General features: G+C 36.8%; 1 protein-coding gene across 4 annotated transcripts in view; it reads right to left on the reverse strand.

Annotated features, from left to right (window-relative positions):
- NOL4 (nucleolar protein 4) overlaps positions 1-21453 on the reverse strand; it is a 195054-nt gene that overhangs the window by 25504 nt on the left and 148097 nt on the right. For 2 of the 4 annotated variants that reach the window (XM_010574371.1, XM_010574368.1), the window contains exons 8-9: positions 20623-20814; positions 8515-8628 (exon numbers count right to left, since the gene is read on the reverse strand). The exons of 1 other annotated variant lie outside the window; for it this stretch is intronic. In XM_010574371.1, the coding sequence (XP_010572673.1) occupies positions 8515-8628; positions 20623-20814 (306 nt within the window). The remainder of the gene's footprint in view (positions 1-8514; positions 8629-20622; positions 20815-21453) is intronic. One more of the 4 variants, XM_010574369.1, reaches the window with a different exon arrangement.

Genomic DNA, 21453 nt, shown 5'->3' on the forward strand with positions numbered 1-21453 from the left:
GAACCACAAAAGCAAACCAAAGACCAACTCAGAAGTAAAATAATCATTAGGTGGGGAAATGATGGAAGTGAACAAGGCCTGAAATGCAAACAAGCATGTGGGTATCCAAGGACGTTACAGTCATCTTAGTGATCATTTTGAATGCAGATAAAAAAGGATAAAGTACTGAAGTACAGAAATTACTCTGACCCCTATTAAATACCAAATCACAATGAGATGTCTGAATACAAAAAGCTATTATTAATAAAGCTTCTGTACTGTAAGAGGCACTGAGGTCTTTGCAAGTTAAAGTGACTTTTGCCTCTTGTGGTTTTGGGGATTCCAATTTGTATTTGTTTGCTTTATGTTAAGTGAACTATCTGCTTCCCTTTGCTCTTTTCTATTATCTAAGACTCTGCAAGCCTCCCATTCTGAAGTGAAAATCACTTTGAGCTGGAATTTTTCAGGTCTTATGTAAATATACAGCAGAGAGAGGACATGGCCCCATCCCTCCGCACTGCTGCCACTTGTGGTCAGCACGGACGAAGTTCCTTTTCTTTCCCATTCTCTAGAGCAAGTTAGGCTCTGTGAAACCCAAGAGGAAGAGAACTCCTGATGCTTTCTCCTCCACCTCTAACAAGGATGTATAGTTGATGTGCTCTTCCTGCATACTGAACAGCTGTAGCAAGGACTCCATCTCTGTGAAACAAAACCTCTTCTTTGTGCTCCCTCTGAATTTGTAGCTTTCTGCCACAGAAGCACTGCCTCAGCAGGGCATTCTCCAACGTCCACTGGGAGATATTTTTGCATAACTCCCTTTTCTGTAACGAACATTGTCCAAATCCGCCCTTGATACAAAAACGTGCAATATAAATAACAGAATAAAAAGAGCATTTAAGAACCCTGCAATTTGTTTCTTCCTTCCTCCTGGGAGCTGCAGTTTGGATTGATCAGGAAAGAGAAGAACAACTTACATACAGGGACACAAATACATATCCTTCTTCCTTCTTTCCTGCTGTCTGAAGGGTAATACAGGAAATAACTGCTCAGTGTCAAAATTTAGAAGCTGTGCATTAGTGGCACAGCTGAAACACAAATTCTCTGTCCTCAGAATATGAAGGTTTAAAGGTCTCTTCCCCCTCGCTGCTGAAAGCCAGATACAGTGATCCTGCAATGGAGGTCCATGCCCTCGCTGCAATTCAGATTTTTAATTAGTTTCTTCCAAAACAGTTTTACAATTACTTGTAATTTGTCCACCAGTAATTTCTTTCCTTCTTGATCAAGACACAAACTGCTCCTGGTCTGCAACAACCAGACTTTTTTTTTTGTTAATAAAACTGTGCTTGAAGAGTCTTTCTTTAGGTCAACCCCCTTGTTACATGCAGAGAAATGGCACCAGAAATTGTATGGAGGCAGATCATTAACATCTCCTTACAAACCTCAATTTCTTTGAAAACGAACATTTAGGAATTAGATATAAATGGAAGGAAACAGTAGCAGTGATTTCCAAGTGGCAGTACATATGCACTTTTATTAATATTCAGATGTATTGCATTAGCACAGAACCTATACCCAGTCTGCAACCGGCACTTGTATCAAGCTGCTCTATTCAGGTTGCTGCTATGACAACTATCCAGAGGCAAATGTCAGGTCAGCTCCCAGCATATGTGTCTAGGCCGTAATTGCTTTGTCAGAAACCTAATAGCCACCTACTCCTACTGCTCTAGCAGCTAAAAGCAGTATTGTTAAAATTACTAAATGTTGCAATATTAACACCCTATTCAAATGCTACTAAAGCACTGAAAACTTTAGATTTGCCTTCCTTATATCCCCCAAACTAGAATGGGGGTGAAGAATGTGTTTAAGGTGCCTATTTGCAAATTTATGTTCATTTATGTTTCAGTGTAAGCCTGGGATCATTAAACTTTCTCTTTCTTGGGGGTTAGATATTATCTTTCACTCCACCACAATGATTATTGATATCTAATTTGCCTGGTTACAAATCACAGCGTGGAAAAAAATTATAGCTGTCATCTTGATGAGAGGTTTCTTAAAAAATGCATTCAGTGTTTATCATAAAGAACTGCTTCATAGCACCATAGTGCATGATAGTCTGTGCACAGTGCATAGACTTGTTCTTACGAACTTGAAAAGCTGAAATAATCAAAGTTTTTTTTATTGAGTTTAGCTTTTATAATTAAAGAAACTGGTAACTTCCACAAGACTCAGAAATATAACCTGCACGTATATCCTAATCTTATTTATCCTAATCTTACATCACATCTTTTAACCTTATGATTAAAAAAAAAAAGGCATTTAATGTTTATGTTTAGAGAACTTTTTTGATATGCCTAGCAGAGAATGAAATAATTGAAGCAGAGATAGAGATGAAGTAAGTAATACTCTAGCAACTGCAAAGGTGTCTTGCAGCTATCTCCAAATATGATCTCATGTGAAGAATTAAAGTCTGCATATAACTGGTTTGTTCAGTGAAAGAGAAATCGCCTCCCATGCACACATGGAGATGTACACATATCCTAATAGCTTCATTGTACTACCTCACATTTGGCTTGTAGATAGTGATAAAGAATAGTTAAAATAAATCAAACTAAAGAAATTACGAATTTTATTAAAAAAGTATTATTCTCATGTCTGTGCAGTGAAGGTATTAGTACAACACCTTTGTCAGGCTCTAAAGTTTTCTGACTTGCTATTTTTAGCTAGTCTCTGGAATGAAAAGAAACTGTACCCTTTAAATTCACATTTTAAAAAAAATGAAAATGCAGAAAACCTTTTTCTTATCATGTATATTCTATAAAATATTGACTGACAAGCACTCTGTGAAGAGCCTACGAATTTAAGAAGCACTGGCTCTGGCTGAGAAATGCCTTTGTTAGGATGGGAGATATGTAAGATAACTTTGACTTTCCTCTGAGCTTAAGCTCTCTTTGGGCTCAACTTGTCATTTGCTATGTAACTTCAAAGAATCATACATTGCATGTTCGATTACTTGGGGCATAGGGATGAAAGAAGTGTACATAGCTCACGCCTTTGGCTGACCAAAAAACTCTGCATGCTATGGTAGCTCTTCCATGACATTACTCACTGAAATGGAGGTCAAATTGCTAAAATAACATGGACTGAATCCAGGAGAGAATCCAGTCCACTGGCTTAGCAGTCATATGTGACCACTATTCTCCTATCTACAAATAGAATAATGAATTCTCAAAGGTCCAGATTCCTAATTGGTACGAATCAACATGGTGTGAATGAAGCTACATCAATTTTCCAAGTGATCTGGCTAGCTATACACGACATGTCCATAAAAAGGTTCATACACTTCTACAGACATAGTATTCTATGATTCAGTTCTTTTCCTGCTTTCCCATATTCATCCTCCCTCCTCACTCCCAGGTGCTGACATTTTGTCTTGATCACCAAAATCTTCTTATTTCAATTAGAAGAATAAATGTTCATTCATACATTTTGCAACATGACAGCATGCAAAAAGAATCAATTCTAAACGACAAAACAATGAAACAAAAGGCAGCTGTTACAAAAACCACTTGTGTCCAAATAAAGGTGAAGGCAATTTTTTCCTACTATCATCCTTATTTGCTTTGCCAAAGGAAGATTTCACCTTTTCATCTCCCTTAGGAAAAATAAAGGGGCAGGTCCTCTCACATACTGATGTATATAAAGTACTATTCCTCTTAGGTCTTCCCTTGAAGAATTTTCATTGGTCTTTTTGATTTCAGACAGGACAGTAACAAGACTAATCCACCTCCACTTTCCACAGTGTACCATAGCCCAACAGTGCTCCAGACAGTTTTATGATGAGGTTTTACAAAAACTACACCACGCACATACCTGTTCGGAAGAAGCAAAGACTGACAATGGTTAAGCTCTTAAAGCGAACCTTCCATTTCTGTGATCAACAAGTAGAGCCACAGGCCTGAGGCCTCTGCAGCGGCAGCCCACAAAACAGGCATCCCAACCTCGGTTCACTGCCCAGGACAGTAATGACAGGATGACTTTTTCCAGATTTTTCTATTTATTTAACCATTCTCCTTTTGTCCAACCAAGACACAATTTGGTTTGTAAAGTGAAGGACACAACAAAAGAAGTCATCCTGTTTACCATATATAAGGAATGCATGTAAAAAGGGCTGTATTTTAGCTCTACTTAATTTGTTTCATTACTCCCTCGTTTATAGTAGTTCAGAACCTCCACTTCAGTGCAACTGCTTCACACTGAATATTGCTAGAAATGTGATAAGGATCTTGAAGGATTATCCCAGGAGAGCATCCCAAGATATCACTCAGAAGCACAGGAAATCTTAAGGATTGCATCTTCTATCTCTGACTGAAGCAAGTCACAGAAGGTCGATCCAATTATTGTTTCTACATTTTTTATTGTTTCTACATTTTTTATCAACTGTGATGAAAAAAGTCCTCAAAATTCAAGACTGGAGTTACCCTTTTTCAGTATCCAGACTCAGCAAAGATGACTTGGAGAGCAACACAAAAGCTCTGCATTGCCTCTGTACCCACTGCCTGATCTAGACTGGGAAAGATCAACCAAATCCAGCCCAGTGTCATGAGCATTTCGCTGTTTGGCAGTAGTATCAGTAATCCTATACAATTTCAATATATAAATCTATAAAATTTGTGCAAGGGAATAAATTATTTTTACTACCAGGCAGAATTAAAAAGTGGAAGCGATAGAACTCTTCAGTTGGGTAATAGGAATCAAATATATAACTTCTCGGCACTTAAGCTACTGGCCAACCAGCAGAGCTTGATCTCAAGATAATGAAAATGCACTGAAGCTAAAGAGAGCACTTGAGTAACATCTAACACAGTCAGACAGCCAAAGCATTATAGTCCAAGCTACCGTGACCTAGTAAACACATTTATATTCCTTACAGAGAAGTCTCAGAAACTGCCAATGCTTTTATTGTTGCAGCTTCAAAAACTATGGGAAGTTACTAGTTTCCTGACAGACAAGATCACATTGATTTTCCCATTATGAAATAAATTATTGCCATGAAAAAAACAATTTGGAAAATAAGTAATTGATGCCAGTGAGACCAGTTTTCATTAACTTATTTTTAAAATTGGATTTTTGTAGGCAGAAATTTTCAGCCTTGAGTTAGGAAATACAAAGATCACATGAGTGGAATTTAAGGCATATAGGGTTTTATAGGATGGCTTCTTCCTGCTTCAGACTTAACTTTATCACACTTAACAATATCCCTAGATCAGGGCTATATTAAGCACTGCAGCTATCAGAAATACTTCTAGAAAGTCATTCATAAGATGCAGTATTAGTGTGTGTGCAGACACACACACACTTTGGAGAGGTTTATTCTGAAGAGATAACAAATCTGTGCACAGGATTATAGGTATATAAAGCCAATCCTTCAAATTTAATACTTGTGAAAGAAACAGCTAATACTCATGAGCATGGCTAATACTCTATCAGTTCAAAAGAAAAAAATGAACTCTTAGAAGTTTTCATAGTTTTTACTTTTAAGCTGATTCTTTTTGCTGAGCAATAATTGAGATGGTTTTTCATCAAACCACTGTTAAAATTAACACTGTAGGCAAAAACATACTTAGTTTGGAAGTTCATATTATTTTACTGAAGTACAGACTTCCATTAGGGACGTACATGCAACATGCTCAGAACTTCCTGTTCAGGGACTGTGTTGTGCTAGGGACAGGAGGAGAAATGGAGAAGAAGAGGAAAGAACATAAACAAGACAAGAAAAGGAGTTCAGGAAGCTGCTGAAGTGTTGTCTTAGCTTCAGGATTGGGCATAACACTCACCGTGTTCTTAATACATTCACGTGTTATGGGTAATATTCTGAAAAAGGTGGTGGTGGGGATGCAAGTTACATCTCACTCTGAGGCAGATCAGCCTTCTGGAGAATAAAAGGCAGGCCTTCACTGTGCTGTGTGCAAGAATAAAGCAGCTTTAATGCAACACTTCCATTCAGCTCTGAGGGGAAGTGCTGAATGAGTGCTCTTACCAGATCCTCTTAACAATCTACTTTCCAGGACTGTCTAATGGTTGTCCTCCATAAGAAGACCTCTTGATATAATTTATGAAGTGGTAATTTTCATTATCTAAATCTTATTTCCCCTTTCCTCCTCCCAAATTTCCACTGAAGGGTCCTCAAAGCCTGAGTCCACCCATTGGCATAATGCCCAATTTTGGAAATTTATGTTTAAAAAGGAAAAGTGGAGACATGTTAACAAGTAAACAAGGCATCTTTTTTTTTTTTGAGCTATGGAACAGTAAAAACAACATGCTGAACTGAACTTTTTCTACCTTACTCTGTTTAAGAAAAAAATCCAAGGAAAGTATTTCACTTTGGACATATCTAAGAAAAGTGAAGGAAATTTAAAAGTAAGTAAAAGGCAAAAATAGGAAGAGGAGAAGGTTAGAACCCTTTTACCTATAAGGCATTCTCCCTGGATGTGAGGATACAGGTCCGCTTCCCATCTCAGCATAAGAACAGAGCACAGTAGTGTGTGTTAAATACCCCATTCAGAAATATTCTGGAATGCTTTGCTCTCGGTCTACTTTGTTAATGTCACATACTTGGAATAAATAATTAAATTTCAATGGAACTGGGGCTAGAATGAAGTTTTTCTACTTCTCTAATGACTTAACTATTCCACCCTGCAGGGTAAATTTCTCACTACAAGTTTTATGAAGCTACCTAACACACATTGCCATAATTTTTTTCCAGCCAAAACTATTCAGCAAATCTACCCTGAATTCACAAACAGTTTTGCAAGCACCAGAGCTATATCAACCCAGCTAATTTACTGCTTGCTGAATCAAATGGCTGGTGCTATTTGCAACTGTCTCCACAGTGTTCGGAGAACTCACTGCCAAAAAGAGGGCAGAGCTGAAGGAAGCAGAACCCAACACCTATTCTTCGTAGGCAGCTTTGCTACTTTAATATCACAATTGTAATTAAGGTGATCAGTTTGGAGCCATTCTGCCTACAGATTTTTAATTCTGTAATGAAAAGTAAAGAAATACCTCTCCCCTCAATGATAAATGTTACCAAATCCTTCTGTCATAGTAATACCACAAATAAGAGAAAAAAATATCCTCCTAATATGCATTTTGAATTCTGTCTACAGTTTTTAAATTATTTTTGGTTTCAACAGCTCTCTGGGGAGTATTATGGGATTCTCATTTAAATCACTCAAAAACTCTGCCTCACCCTGGCTAGACCAAGGAATTGAGACACCAGTTTTGCGCAATGAAAGTAACTGATGTTTGCACAAGTCTTTTCTAGTTCTCCTTGGGGTAAGCACATCGACTTTGTAGGGTTTTGGGTTTTTTTTTCAATTGTTACTGAAAAATCAGAGAACAAATGAGAGAATATAAAACCTGCAAAATCTGAATGAGCACTACTTCTAAACTAAGCCATACATTAGTGCTTTGACATCCCATGTGATTTGTAAATCTTAAGGCAAATGTACCACAGTAATGAAAATACTAGCAAAAAATATGACAGCAAAAAGAAATAGCAATATCCACTCTCAGATACTAAACTATCAATGTTCTAGGCATAGCAGTAGGAATCCTTTATTCAGTTAGGGCATGACCTGAAAGAACTCAATGGACTATGTATAAAGGGAAAATGTTCTTTTAAAAAATGTCCTTTTCCACAAAAAAAGTTCATCTACCATGACAGAAGCATATATTGGAACAACTGAGTATTACTAAGATTTGACTTTGTGATAATCATGAAGAGAAATAAAGCATAATAGTCTGCAATAAGAATGTTAGACATTCACTGTATCTGTGAAGCAATTAAACAATCAAAGCCTGGAATGAGCTACCAGTTTGATTTCTAAAAATTGAAAGAAAAACATGCAATTCCTAGCAAATTAAAAATAATTAAATCCTAACATGCACTATAATAGTTGAATAATCTCATAAGAAAAAAATAAAATAAATATTGATATGAGCTTTAAAAACTCACTAATAAGTTAATTGACAGGATTTTGCTATATATCACAATAACTTTTCTGTTTCAGGCAAATAGATATTTTCAGAAACTGACACTATTTCACCTTACATTTACAAATGTGTACATATTTTGAAAGAGAGTATGTGCACAGATAAGCACACTGACTCATGGATACATGCACCATTTCTGTTATTTATGTAAATTATATATACTGTGTATTCTGTTCCTTTTAATTCTAGTACGCAGATTAAACACTGTGCCCTCAAAATCTACAACCATTAAAAAGCAAATATATAGCTTTATCCAGCTGGACATTATAAATATACTAGACACCCTCATACACCTTATGTAAATATAGACAAAGACATGCTTGTGTATTCATTTAAAGAACTACAGCTTTTATATTTTAATTATTCTTGCCAGCAAGAAATGTATAAGGGATTGCACCACCCTTCTGCATGGCATCCTCTCTAAATGAGTCCAGTGCATTTATAAATATGGATGTGGTAGACCCCCAAACAACACAGTACCTGCTGTCTATCCAACCGCATCCTTTTTGCAGCATTTCTGCTTTCACTCTCACAGGCGGAAGCCAGGATACTCTCTGCAACTGCTGAAGTAAGGTGTGAGGGAATAGGTCGTGACTATGAGAGAAAAAAGAAACACAGAAATTATTTCTAGCATAATCCACGATACCCTTTTTCAAAGCACACAATACCATCACCTAGGCAGGAAAGTCCGCTCATTGAAATGCAGTTTATACCAACAAAACAGGGAAATGGAACTTGTAAAAGATGAAAAATGAAACTAGTTAGATGTTAAAGCTGCAGCTGATCCATAGATCCACGAGAAGCACTTTTCCTCCACAGCTCTATTGTCCAGTGTGTTTAGTCTGGCTCATTAAGCTGTACTTTGAACAGACAGTGGCATATTCTCTGCGTTCCAGCAGCACCCTGGCCGTCTGATTCTTGTTAAGAAAACTGAAAGGCTTTTTATCCTGTACAGCATGTGACAGAGATGAGTAGTGTTTTTTTATCATCATAAAAAAAAACAAAACAAAAAACCCAAGTGATAGGGTTGAAACATCACTCAAAACATAACAGATTGTCAGAACATTTCAGAGCAGTCTCAATCTGTAGTATATGAATATTTGCATTCTTTGCTGCAACATGACTGATGTGATTAAAATGACTAAAAAAAAAAAATATCTGTTTTTCTTTTGATAATGCCAGCCTTCCAACACTGTAGATATTGTGTGGTTCAACTAGCTATGGTTCATTTTTCCGATTTAAAACCCCTCATTACTAATTTCATAGCATTTACAGGTTTTAGGTTAGAGGTGCAATGAATCCCCCCAAAACAAGGGAATGCTAAAATCTATGAACTCCAATATGATCTTCCCTACCATTTCATTAAGAAGAATATGTACACACCTCTTTCTCCTAATTACATGCAAAACAATCTTCTGAAAGATGCTCACAATAAAACTAATCTTCTTCATTAATATACAAAGATATATCTGAACTACCAAGAAAATAAAGAAAATGGGGATAATAACATAGATACTGATATACATATAAGCCCATTCCAGAGACTGCAATTTACTGAACTGGGTTCTGAACTTCCATAAATTTTCAAAGCTTCATTGAACTCAAAAATACTGTGCAAATTTATACCTACTGAGGAACTAGGCCATGGGGGGGTGGGTGGTGGTGGTGCTTTTTTGTTCACTGTTGGGTTTTGGGTTGTGGGTTTTGGTGGGGGGGAGGGTTTATAGTCTTGCCTTCTTACTCCTAAAAGCATAAATATGAACCTGCTATGAAATGTCACTGAGTTTTGGAAGAAAGTTTTGAAGTATTCCCATTCAGTTCTTAGACAACCTTAAAACAGATTAATTATATTGGCTCAACTGATTTTATGGTTTTCATAACATTCCATGAACTAATTAAACTAACCATTACTAATATTGCATTTTTACCTTTAAAAATTAAAGTCCATTTATAGACTTTAGATATGCTCTGCAGAATACCAATTTTTAATCTGACACTGTACTTTCTCTAATGTATGGGACCACAGTCTGTCTGGGACCAGAAGCTGAACTAGCTTTCAGAAATAGACAGGGATTTATGGGTCTCCCTCACTAGTGGAATAGGCTTATTTCTCCCCACTCATACAAGAACAAGCTCTCTGGCATCAGTGTAACAGCTGTGTAAGAAAGACAATCAGAGGCTGCAATACTACAATAAAATATACTTGGATTGATTTGACAGAACAAACTATTGAACTTGTTTCTGGTTCGGAAAATAAGCCTAAGAGATGAGGGACACTGATATTAAACCCTGGTGTCATTACAGAAGTTAACATTACAGTACAAGCAGACACCTTCCTCAGAGCTCCAGAGGAGGGAGGAAGTCTTTGCAGAAGGTTTTCACTGACAAAGCATTATATTTTTTATTCTGCCTCCCCAGAGTGGTGATGTTACTCTGAATTCATTATTGCATCACTTAGCCACACTAGATCCCTCCCTGTGTTTGGTGGCCAAATATCAATGTACATGCTACTGTTTTATGTATGTTCAAGGTACATTGACTATGTTTGCTGCATGGTCTCAGAGTGTTCCTGTAGCAGTGGCCACACAATGACATTCTTGAAAAATGGTGAGTAAACACCTAGTTGATTCCTCCAGCTCAGGTCTTTAATTAGACCTATAACTATACCTATACATCAATGGATTTTTAGAAGGTGACATATGAGCCAAAAAATTAATGTTCTGACCAAAAAGTAAAATGAACCCAAGTTCCCCCAGCTTATTTGTTTATGGGAGAGAATAGGTTTATTGAAGTGTTTTATAAAATAAAAAATAAAGAATTACCGTACAAATCAAGCAGTCATGTGCTTTTCTCTGAATAGGAGTACAGTGGTTACGTGTTCACTGTTGAAATATTGAACTCAAAGTTAGTAGCCACAAAAAAGAAAAAATCTCCAGGTAATGGAGTATCTTCCTCTTGAAATATGTGTTAACTCATAATTTGTCTCACTCGTCACTGCAGCTGGCTGTTGATATGTTCATGTCAAGAACTATCTAGAGTGAATAGGGAGAATGTAATGAATGCACAGTTGAGTCACCTGGGGAGTAAAATACGGTAACAAAGCACAGGAGAAAAATCATCTGATTAAGGCTCGGGCTCTATCAGCTTAACTCAGGCAGAGTACTAGTCTGACATTGACTGAGAAGATGAACACAGTCCTCTGTCACTAAAAGTAGAGCTGTTAAAAAGAGGATTTTCTGTTCCATGAAATGCCATATCTGTGAAATGTCAAAAAGATCAATTTTGAAAAGCCTTGCCTAAGAGGAAAAATTGCTTTGAAATAACCACTTTTTAAAAGATGTTTTTAAATAAACTGAGCTAATAGCCCCATCTTCTAAGCTCAGAGGCTCCTTCTGGCTTAGCTTAACTTCCTCACCTTCTGTAGTTCTGATTATTCATGAACTCTACCATGACTACCAGCTATAAAACCACCTCTGTAAGAAGCACAAGCATCCCAGTCCTTCTAGGGTTCTGAATATTTCTCAACTCCCTATCCGAGGGTGAGACACAAAGGCCTTGGGAAACATGGCAAAAGCAACATCATTCAATTCTGCAGAAGGGAGCCTGCAGATCTTAGCCAAACCAGCATTTTCTAGGTTACCAGGCTCCCCTCTGCAGAGCTGAGAGCTAAGACCTGGTTCCTGCATGTTTGGGACTACAGCAGGAAATGTAGGAGCCAAGGAGTCCTTATTTCCAAGGGCTCCCAGGCTCCCCCCACAATTCCTAGATCCACAACCTGCCCACTGGACTAGTAGGAAACGAGGTTTCATTTTACTGGAGTACGTCAAAACAGAAAACCTTTGACAGACTAACATTTCTTCAAGGAAAAAACAAAAAAGGCATTATCAAAAAATTCCCAACCAGCTTTAACTGGCAGAATGCACCTAATGTCGTTTGATACATAACATTCACAGCCCCAGTGTGGTTCTTCTTTTACTTCACAGTGATGTAAAGCAGGAAATAACTATACTGGAACTACCCATGTGTAAAACAACAGAAAAGAAGCAAGCCTCTAACCTTTAGTCTACCAAAACAAACAATTCACATAGCAAATTTAGAAGGCAGGATAACATTTTTGTCATTTTTGAACCAATGACATGTGAAAATTTTATAGTAACTTTCAGGTGAAGAGATAAATAAAACGTAGAGGGAATCTAGTAAACAGCTTAATACAGACCTTCTGAGAAGACTACATGCCTCTGTCCATCACACAGCAGCAGTACACAGAATTCCTTTGTATTTACTTGGAAACGTGATACCGCTTGTGACTGCACTAAAACAGCAGCCACATTTTGAACACACATTGTTTTTTGATATTGTACATCTCTTCAGCTGACACACAACTAACGTTCAGGCTCTAACATGATGTAGGAGAAGAGCATTCTGACAAAAGATATAAGGGAAACCTGCTAGATTTCATGTACATGAGGATGCCTCTTTTTTAACATCTTTCGAAGTGACTGACATTCAGGAAGTGGTTGAAATTCCCTCAGTAGCCCAAGGGAGATGACCAACCACCTCCAGTCCTCTCATATTTGAAACTGCATTTCAAGGGAATTTAAACCTGATTCTTGAGACCACCACAGAGCCTGTAGATGACAGTGATGACAAAGCAACAAGCACACTTAACCACCATACTGGACAGGAACTTTTGCATGGTTTTAAAAGAAATCACTTCTGTGCAAATTGATATGAAGACTTTACACGCTCATCCCCTTATCTCTTTCTGAAGAGTGTACAAATTGCTGACAGATACACTTTCACAGATTTCTTAATGAAAAATCAAATTAGCTGATACTTCTTTGTAGTCAAATAACTGTTGGTCTGCTTTAAAGAACAGTAAAGCTAATGAAGATCCTTCCATGGCTTCGGTGGTCTTTAGATCTGGCTCTCAACAATCAAAACATCTTACAACAAGCCCTTCTGGAGTTATGGAGTAGTCCTGTAAGGTTGCTTATTTTTTAGTAGCTGAAATGAGAAATCCTTGGCCCAGATTCTCTAGAAATTAGGTCTGTAAGTATAATCTCTGATTCCTTAACATAAAAGAGACTAGCGCTTTCAATATGCTGTAGAATACCCATTTGCAGTACACCAACTGTATACAATATCATCAGGTCTTCTGTTTAAAGTGATGTACCTTTGAAGTACCCTCATGGGAAACAAAATATCCTTTTTGGCATATTCACACAATTCCTGTATTTCTATAGGGAAGCTAAAAAACTGCTATGTTCCAATTTCAGAAGTACATTTTTGGTATAAATCTACCAATTATTGATATAACGTATGAATTGTATTTCAGTCAAAACCACTAGGAGCAGTATATTCACCAAAAAGAAGTTTGCAATCTGCTGTACGTGCTGTCCTCCTGTGGTTAGAGATCTGTTGTCTCTGAAGTTACTACCTTGGCATTTTTTGTGAGATCCAGTATTTACTTATAAATAAAAGCCAAAGTTGTCATACAGAAGCTTGGTCTAGATACTATTACACGCTACACCAGTCTGGCTCAGTTCTGAAAAAAATACAGCTACCTGTTACATCAGATAATAGGCACACAAGCACACCTGCTAAAATGCCAAACTTTATAACCTGGCATTTGTGCATAAATACCATCTTCTAGTTTAGGCCAATTAACACTGAAAAGGAGATCTTTCAGTATAAGACAGTTGCAAGCACATAAACATACAAGTTACTTTGTTTTGTTCATAGAGAGCCTAATATAAATGTATGAACTCTAATATAAATGTGTGAATGAGAAAATATTTTAACTGTTACTCAAAATTGAAAAAAAAACAGTTCCAAATTTTTCAAAGTGATTGGGCATCCGAAGTTGAAGATGAATGCCTAACATGCCTCACTAATAGTAACCGAGTTTTTTCCAGAAGTACCACTAAGAAATTCTTTGCAAGTTGGGCTCCTAATAACATGATACCTCCTAGTGCTCTCCTGCATGTCAGCTTTCTCCTCAGGTATCATAAGACCAGTTCATATCCAAAATGAAATACTGCAAATATGCCACAACTCTTTCATAATAATTTATTAAGCTCTAACACAATGTGTTAAAATCCCCAACATATTTATAACAGTATGCAATACCTAAATAGCATTTTTTTCATAAAAAAATATCCAAAATACTTTACAAGACAGGGTATGCATTATCTTCAAATGAGATTTTTTACTTAGTCTAACACAGTGAAATGTATGACACGGAACTGTTCTACACTGCACCATTACAAAGGATTCAGAAACCTTTCCACAGAGTATTTTTTAATTTACAGACTGAAGTACAGTACTGCACTGTATTGGATGTACTTTTATAATTGTTAGTTAGTACAGAATAGTGAAATATAAACAACGAGACTGGCATTTTAATGCCTGCAGCACTGTGTTTCAGTCTGGGTTTTGATATATTTTGCTCAGTCTTGCAGTCTTGTGATAAATACTCAATTGTAACACCTACTAAGGAATTCAGAGAAATAACTAGAAATATTTTCTTAAATGGCAGAAAAGGCTTTTTAAAATGTTCAATGATGTTCACATCACTTTAAGTTTCCAGCTTTAAAGTACATTTAATTGAAACATTGCATGTTGCACCTTGATTACGACAGCACCTAAATATATCCATATATATCTTAACATATCCATATTCCTGTCTAAATGTTAAGCAAGTGACATGTTCCAATCAACCAGTGTTCTGCTGCTGCTGCTGTGCCTACATCTGGGGCCAAGTCCCGCTCCATTTGTTCAAGAGACCAGTTTCAGTGGGGCTAGTGAAACTTTTAAATTACTTATGTGAACAACAGAAAGAATATATCTCTGACTTTATCCACCTAAAACTCAAGTATTTTGCCTAAACTAGTCATCTAGGCATCTTTTTTGCTTCACTGAAAAGACAGGTATCTCCAGAAGTTGACTCATGAGACAGCTGGGGATGAACTTCTCTGGAATAGTTAGTTCATCTAAGTGCTTCACTGATTGCTGAGGGAGCTCAGGTCACCTAATTTCTCTAGCAAAATTAGGTAAGATTACCTCCATCCCAAATTTATCTGGTATTTCAGAGAGACAGAGAACGCCAGGAATTGTCATGCTGAACTAGCCTCTTCTGTGTTAGGTGGGGATTGGACGCTCCAATAGCAAGCAGTTTACTAGCAAAACTCCAGAGGACTAGGAAAAACTGAGTCTGATTTAACACTGGTTCCTGTTTCCCCTAAACAATTACACTGAACTAGCTCCCTGTCCTTAAGTTACTGGCACAAACCAGCTAATCAAGTATCATTGCAGCAGAGGTCTCAATCTAAGTCAGAATCACAGCATAAGAAAAACTGACATATTTACTACTTTTTTTTTTTTATTTCAAGTTTACGGGTAATCAGGGTGAACATTCTTTTACCCCAGATATTTTTAGTTCCATAAAAAGGTTTTTTTTTTCCTGTATCAGAACTTATTTTGGAGGAGATTGTTTTTCTTCTAAATCCAATTTTAAAAATGAAACAAATGTCAAAATTGCATTCCTATCTTTTGTGAAGACTAATTACTATCAGGTTGCTAGGAATTTTTCAATTTTTAGTTTTCGTTCTTTTTCAAAGCTAACTTCTTCACATTTTCCAAGGCTACTGGAAAAAGTGTAAATTCTTCCACCACTCACTTTTCCAAAATTGCCCATACTTGCAAAAGTTATTGAAAAGAAGAAGGTATCTGAGACAGATTTAAAAGGCAGTTCTTAAAAATCACATAAGTATTCACTGAACTGTTCTGTGGGGGGAAAAAGATATTTAAGAGCCTTAGGGAATTTTATTTTAAGGACATGCGAGACCTAATGGAAAAAGTCAAAGTTTGTAAGAGAGTAGCTTTGCCCTTTTTCAACTATGTTGCTCATCAGACTTACATAAGGGAACCACTGTCAAACAAGGGTGAGATGCTTAGAAAGGGAAGTGACCAGTCAACAGTCTGGGGTATAGTACAAAGCAACAACTCTATTATTATTTGTAGATCTTCATGTAACTGTTCTTGTGATAATTTTCTTAATGCTTCCCAGCTTATTAGTCAAGATTATGTATGCATCCCTGTATCCACAGACCCTCACCTTCCTGAAAACATTTATGACCTTTCCAGCCATAAAAGGCCTGGAGGACTGAAAAGCCATGTGACTGCAAGGGCAGCTGGACTATTCAGCATTAAATTCAGTAAATAATGAAAGCTTCCTCTCTGTAAAGCTAAAACTTAAAAACAGAGGCTAGGTACCTATCCCGAGAAATCTTAACGAGGCAGATTTCAGAAAACATACCCCATTCTGCAAACCAGTCCCCACCAAAGTTGCTCAATCACAATATAGAAGCACTCCAAGCCACTAGACACATTTAAAACACCTCGATCAACATGTGCACAGTTGCAAATCATTAAAACACCTCTTACAGCCAATTGGCACAACCAAATGACAGAAGCAGTGAAGATACAGAGCTTAGTTATTTGTTATTGAGGCTGGCAATAGGACAGAAGGAGCTGGGATGAACAACACTGGGATCTAACTGAGGAACTGTCTTCAGGCATAGTGTGACTCTTCTTTGACACATGCAAACTTGTCTCCGGACAATGAAAAGCATTTATAACTAGCCTTTTCTCTCCAATATATAAGAACACTTTCCTCTTTGATACTATTGCTTTGTATTACAGTACTGCCTAGGAAGGAGGGTTTACTTTTGCTTAAACAAAAGGAAGAATCTCTTTGTGAATGAGAATTTAAGACCTTGCTCTTGCATTGGGATGCACATAGAAAATATGCCATAACTGTGAAAAAGATACTGTAAGATGAAGTTTCAAACTGAATGCAGTGAGACTGATGATAGGAGATCATGAAGATGGGAGGAAGCAGATAGTAGAAAATGTAATTATTAAGTCAATTCATCCTCATTTGGTTATTTCTAGCATTAAAATTTTTCTGGACTGTAACTAAATGAATACATACCACATAGCCTCAGCAGCTGTCTACTGTCTTTTTTTTAACTGGCAGTTTTCTATAGCTACAGAGGCTGGGACAAATCTAAAGGACAGATTTTAAAAACATTAGCAAAACAGGTCATTTGACCATTTCAGGGAGAAAATTCCTCTTGTATAGCATATATAAGTCACAAATCACTTAATGTATATAAAGGAATTCTTATTAATATCAGTCCTTGAGAAAGAGACGGTAATTTTTTTTTCTTTTGCTTATAGGCTAATTAAGAGAAAAAGAAAGAATTTCTTTAAGAACATCAAGAACTTTAAGAAGTTCACAAAGTGCTACAGCATAGCACAGGTGGAAGCACAACCTAGAGATCCCATCCAAAAGCCAGTGATTTCAGGACTTGACAAAATTCCCTTCCAATGAAAGATTCTGAGCAAGATCGTAGAACTTAGTAAGAGAACATTCTCAACAGTCCATAAGCAAGAGACAATGGGAGGAGAAAAACAATCTAATGAGAAAAACTTTGACAGTGTCTTGTTGAGGGGTATGCTTGTGTCAGAATGAAAAAGGCACAATTACAAGCTGAACAGTCAAATGGACAAAGCATTTCCAATGTAGAAAGGGAACTCCTCAAAGGAGTATTTGTAACAAGAAGGTATGCAAGCTGCCTTGGAGTCCACAGACAACTATCTGTCATAACTAGAAACAGATAGAAGCGAATAAGTATAAGTAGTCCTTAAAAATATTAATACTGAGAAACAGGTTAATTAACAATATGAAGACTCATTAGACTGAGTCTTTCCCATTGCCTCAGAGCTAGAACTGGCCTGTTATACAGCAAGAACTGTCGTTTGGATTACAAATGGCAAATAACTGACAGAAGCAGGCTTCAGGCATGCTTTTTCATCTTTACCATGCAGTCTTACACTAATTTAACTTAGTGTTTACATTTTCTCTTCACTTTACAATATGACGCTGTAGATAGCTGCACTGCTCCACACACAGTCTGAACTGTCATATGCCATATATGAGATTATTCTCTTTTTCTCTTGCAACTAGATGCTCAAAATGTAGCATTCTGAACCTGAACAAAATGAAAAACTTGTGTTTAATATGTCTATAGCAAAAGACATCTCCTGTGGAGATTATTATCTGACATCCTATTTAATATAACAACGGTAGCACTATTGCTCCTGAGGAGATCATTATCCCGTTTTGCTATACTTGAGGGTAACACCTTATTCGAATCAACACCAGCATGTCCCTTCATGATTGTTTTGAACAAATGTTATTATCCAGACAAAGTGATTCTTTTCCACTGTCAAAATGGTAAGTACATTTAAAATAATCATACAGTCAAGTGCCTCTGTCCATGGTAGCATTTTAACAAACTACTTACAATCAGGAGGTGCTGACACAGTAATTCAGAAATCAGAAAATAATTAAAAACATCAAATAGATACATATTACATTTCAGAATTATTCAAGACATAAACATAAAACACCACTTATTTTCTTAGGAAGTTAATGGGAGCTCCTCCAAAGACTTCGGATAGTCTTTGGCTCGTGTTCCTACCTGTGAACAGAGAAGCAGGACAGATTTCCCTTCAGGCCCAAGGGGGCTGAAATCTTTGGCATGAGCTCCAGTGCCTTGTCACTTGAATTCATGGGCAGCAAAGTCAATATTTTAGAGGGTAATTTGTTTGTTTAAAAAGAAATAAAGCCCATCATAAAGTGTCGTGGAACATTATAAAAATAGTGAGTATTTCTGAACTATAAAGATTGCTTATTTGGATCATGTTCATGGTAACCTTTGTTCCTTTTCCCATCCCAAGAACAAATTTGATCCTGCAACCTTTATTCATATGAAAGTAACATTTGCAAATGTGTGCTGAAGTCAAGCCAACAACCTAGCTCTTATGGGTCAGACTGTAAGCCCCTTATTCATATTGCAAAACAGTTGTGCAATGTTTTCAGATGACAAAAAATGAGCCAGTTTACATAAGTGCTCATCAGTGTGAATAATGACAGTAATGAGGCCATAAATTGGAACAGTGAGGAGACTTGCTAGCATCGGCTAATTTTGTAAGTATTTTCAATTGAAAGTACAGCAAAATAAAAATATTTGGCATCGTGAAAGCTGAACTTGATGTTGCTGAATTATTTTCAACCAAAGTGAGTAGATGCAATTTGATACTACTTAGTGTATCATGGAAAATATTTACTTTCTGTTTTTCTTTATTTTGGAAGGCTCTACAATCTGACATGTACATCACCAGTCAATCTTTGGCACTTTTATCTGTACAGATGTCCTTTATTCTACCTGTCTCTCTTCACCTGTGTTTCCTTTGTTCAGAAGTGGTGTTATCCCAATGTTTCAAATAATAAAAACATGCAGTCAATTAGAATCACAAACACATACAAAAATTTAGTTTCTGTCTTTGCTTTTTGTGTTATCTGATAGTGCTTTTATCCTACAAATAAACTTGATATTTTGTTCTTAAAACTGTCAGCTAACATCTTAAACAACATATGGAAATCATAAGTATTCTGCAAAGACTGCAGGAAAGAGAAAGACAGAGAGAAAGAGAGAAACAGTAAAATTCAATCATCTCCAGTAATTTTTTAATGTAATCAATGGGTTTGCAGATGATTCGTTAAAAAAAAATGATATGTTTAATCACTAAATGATATCTATTTGTAATGATGAGGTGATTTTATTGTCATCTAGAGGCCAGAGAGATAGCTAAGATGACACATCAAACATAAGGTGTGTAGCTACCTAGTTTCTTCTGACTTTCCTGGGTTTTGGAAATGCAAAAGTTTTTTAGAGATAATAAAGCTGCCAACTGGTGAGAAGACTTATTATTTACCCATTCTTGTGCTACTGAGTAATATTAAAATATTAATATCTGAAAACACTGACAGTTGTATACCATCATAATTTTCATGGGTTTTGGTTCAATTACAATTACTAAACCACTGGGATGCTCAAACTGTAAGCTTGATGTCTGTGTTTTGAAACCATTTAATGTGTTTTCCACACCTATCTATCAACTGAAAGATTTCAAAGGAGTAACTTTTACTGATAAGTAATAGTCTAAAATGTAGAAGGAAAAAACCCAAAGCCAAAACCATTGCCAGTGTGATGTTACTACACTGGGCATTTTCTTGGGTATAGAATTTCTCTAGCAGGATCTAATTTTTAGAGAGCTCATAGAAATCCAGTTAGCAGAGGCATTTTAAAGAAAAATCCATCTTACTGCAAGACTTTTCCAGGCAAAAATCTCTAAGTGTAACCTGAAGTAGGAAATAAGTCACTATATATGCCATCATTTGGTTTCCCTCCTTATGCCTTGCTTTCTTCTTCTTTTTCTATACATCCATATTAGTTCATCGTCTGAACTCTAGTGTCTCAAAGCATTTTTAAACCAGTGAACAACGGGAATAAATTCAGAAGAATGAAGGAGGGAAAAAGAAACCTCTGACCTGGTATTACCAAAAAAATAAACAAACAAAAAAAAGACACTAAGATGAAAACAAAATAGTGCCATGGATTTACATATGGGGTTTTGATGGAAACTAGGGCTGGGTTTTAAATCAAAACTCACCATCTCAAAACCACTTCTTTTCATCCGCCTGCAGGACTTGAGGTAAGTACGTATGCGTTTTCTGGCACGCTCTTGATACTCAGGGAATTGTCGCCTGCATGAGTCAATGATAGCCTGGATCTTTTCTTTGGGCTGCTTAGAGATTGGGACCATTCGGTCCAAGTTTTCATCTACAAACAGCCTGACAAACATCTGTTGGCAAGAGGGAGACAGAGGAGATGGGTTTGGAGGGCGGCTCTCTTCTCTTCCTAGCTTCCTGTCTTGATTACTGATAGGAAGACATTTTTGCTATCCACTGAAGAGCTTTGTAATGGGAAGCCAGAAATATTAAGCAAACAGTTCTTTAAAGGGTTATTGGGGGGCGGGGGGGAAGCTGATTAAAAAAAAAGACAAGAAAAGAATAGTCTATAGGATACAGAACTTGTAAGATAAACCAGAACAGATTGTGAAAATAGGCACTACTTAACTTTCATTATTAACAATAAGCTGTGATTGCTAATCATTTTATTGAACTGACTCTCACTTTTTCTTTGTTTGAACAATTGCTTGTGTTTTCATGCATAATTACATACGTTGGGAAAGCAATAGAGAACAGCTGACCACCAGAATGGTCTTCTGATAAACTAGCTACAGCCCCTTTCCATTCAATGGGTGAACATGCACATACACACAGCCACATCCACACACACAGGAGCACATGCACACATACAGAACAAAGCTTTGTTTGCCTCACTGGTAAACATGGCATTCTGCCTTAAAATTCTAAATAAAACACAGTAAATCTGTCATCTGTTGGCAAGTGTTTAATATGCATTAAAATAATAATTGAAA

Source organism: Haliaeetus leucocephalus, unplaced genomic scaffold (assembly GCF_000737465.1).
Source record: "Haliaeetus leucocephalus isolate CR32 unplaced genomic scaffold, Haliaeetus_leucocephalus-4.0 Scaffold428, whole genome shotgun sequence".
Classification (NCBI taxonomy): domain Eukaryota; kingdom Metazoa; phylum Chordata; class Aves; order Accipitriformes; family Accipitridae; genus Haliaeetus; species Haliaeetus leucocephalus.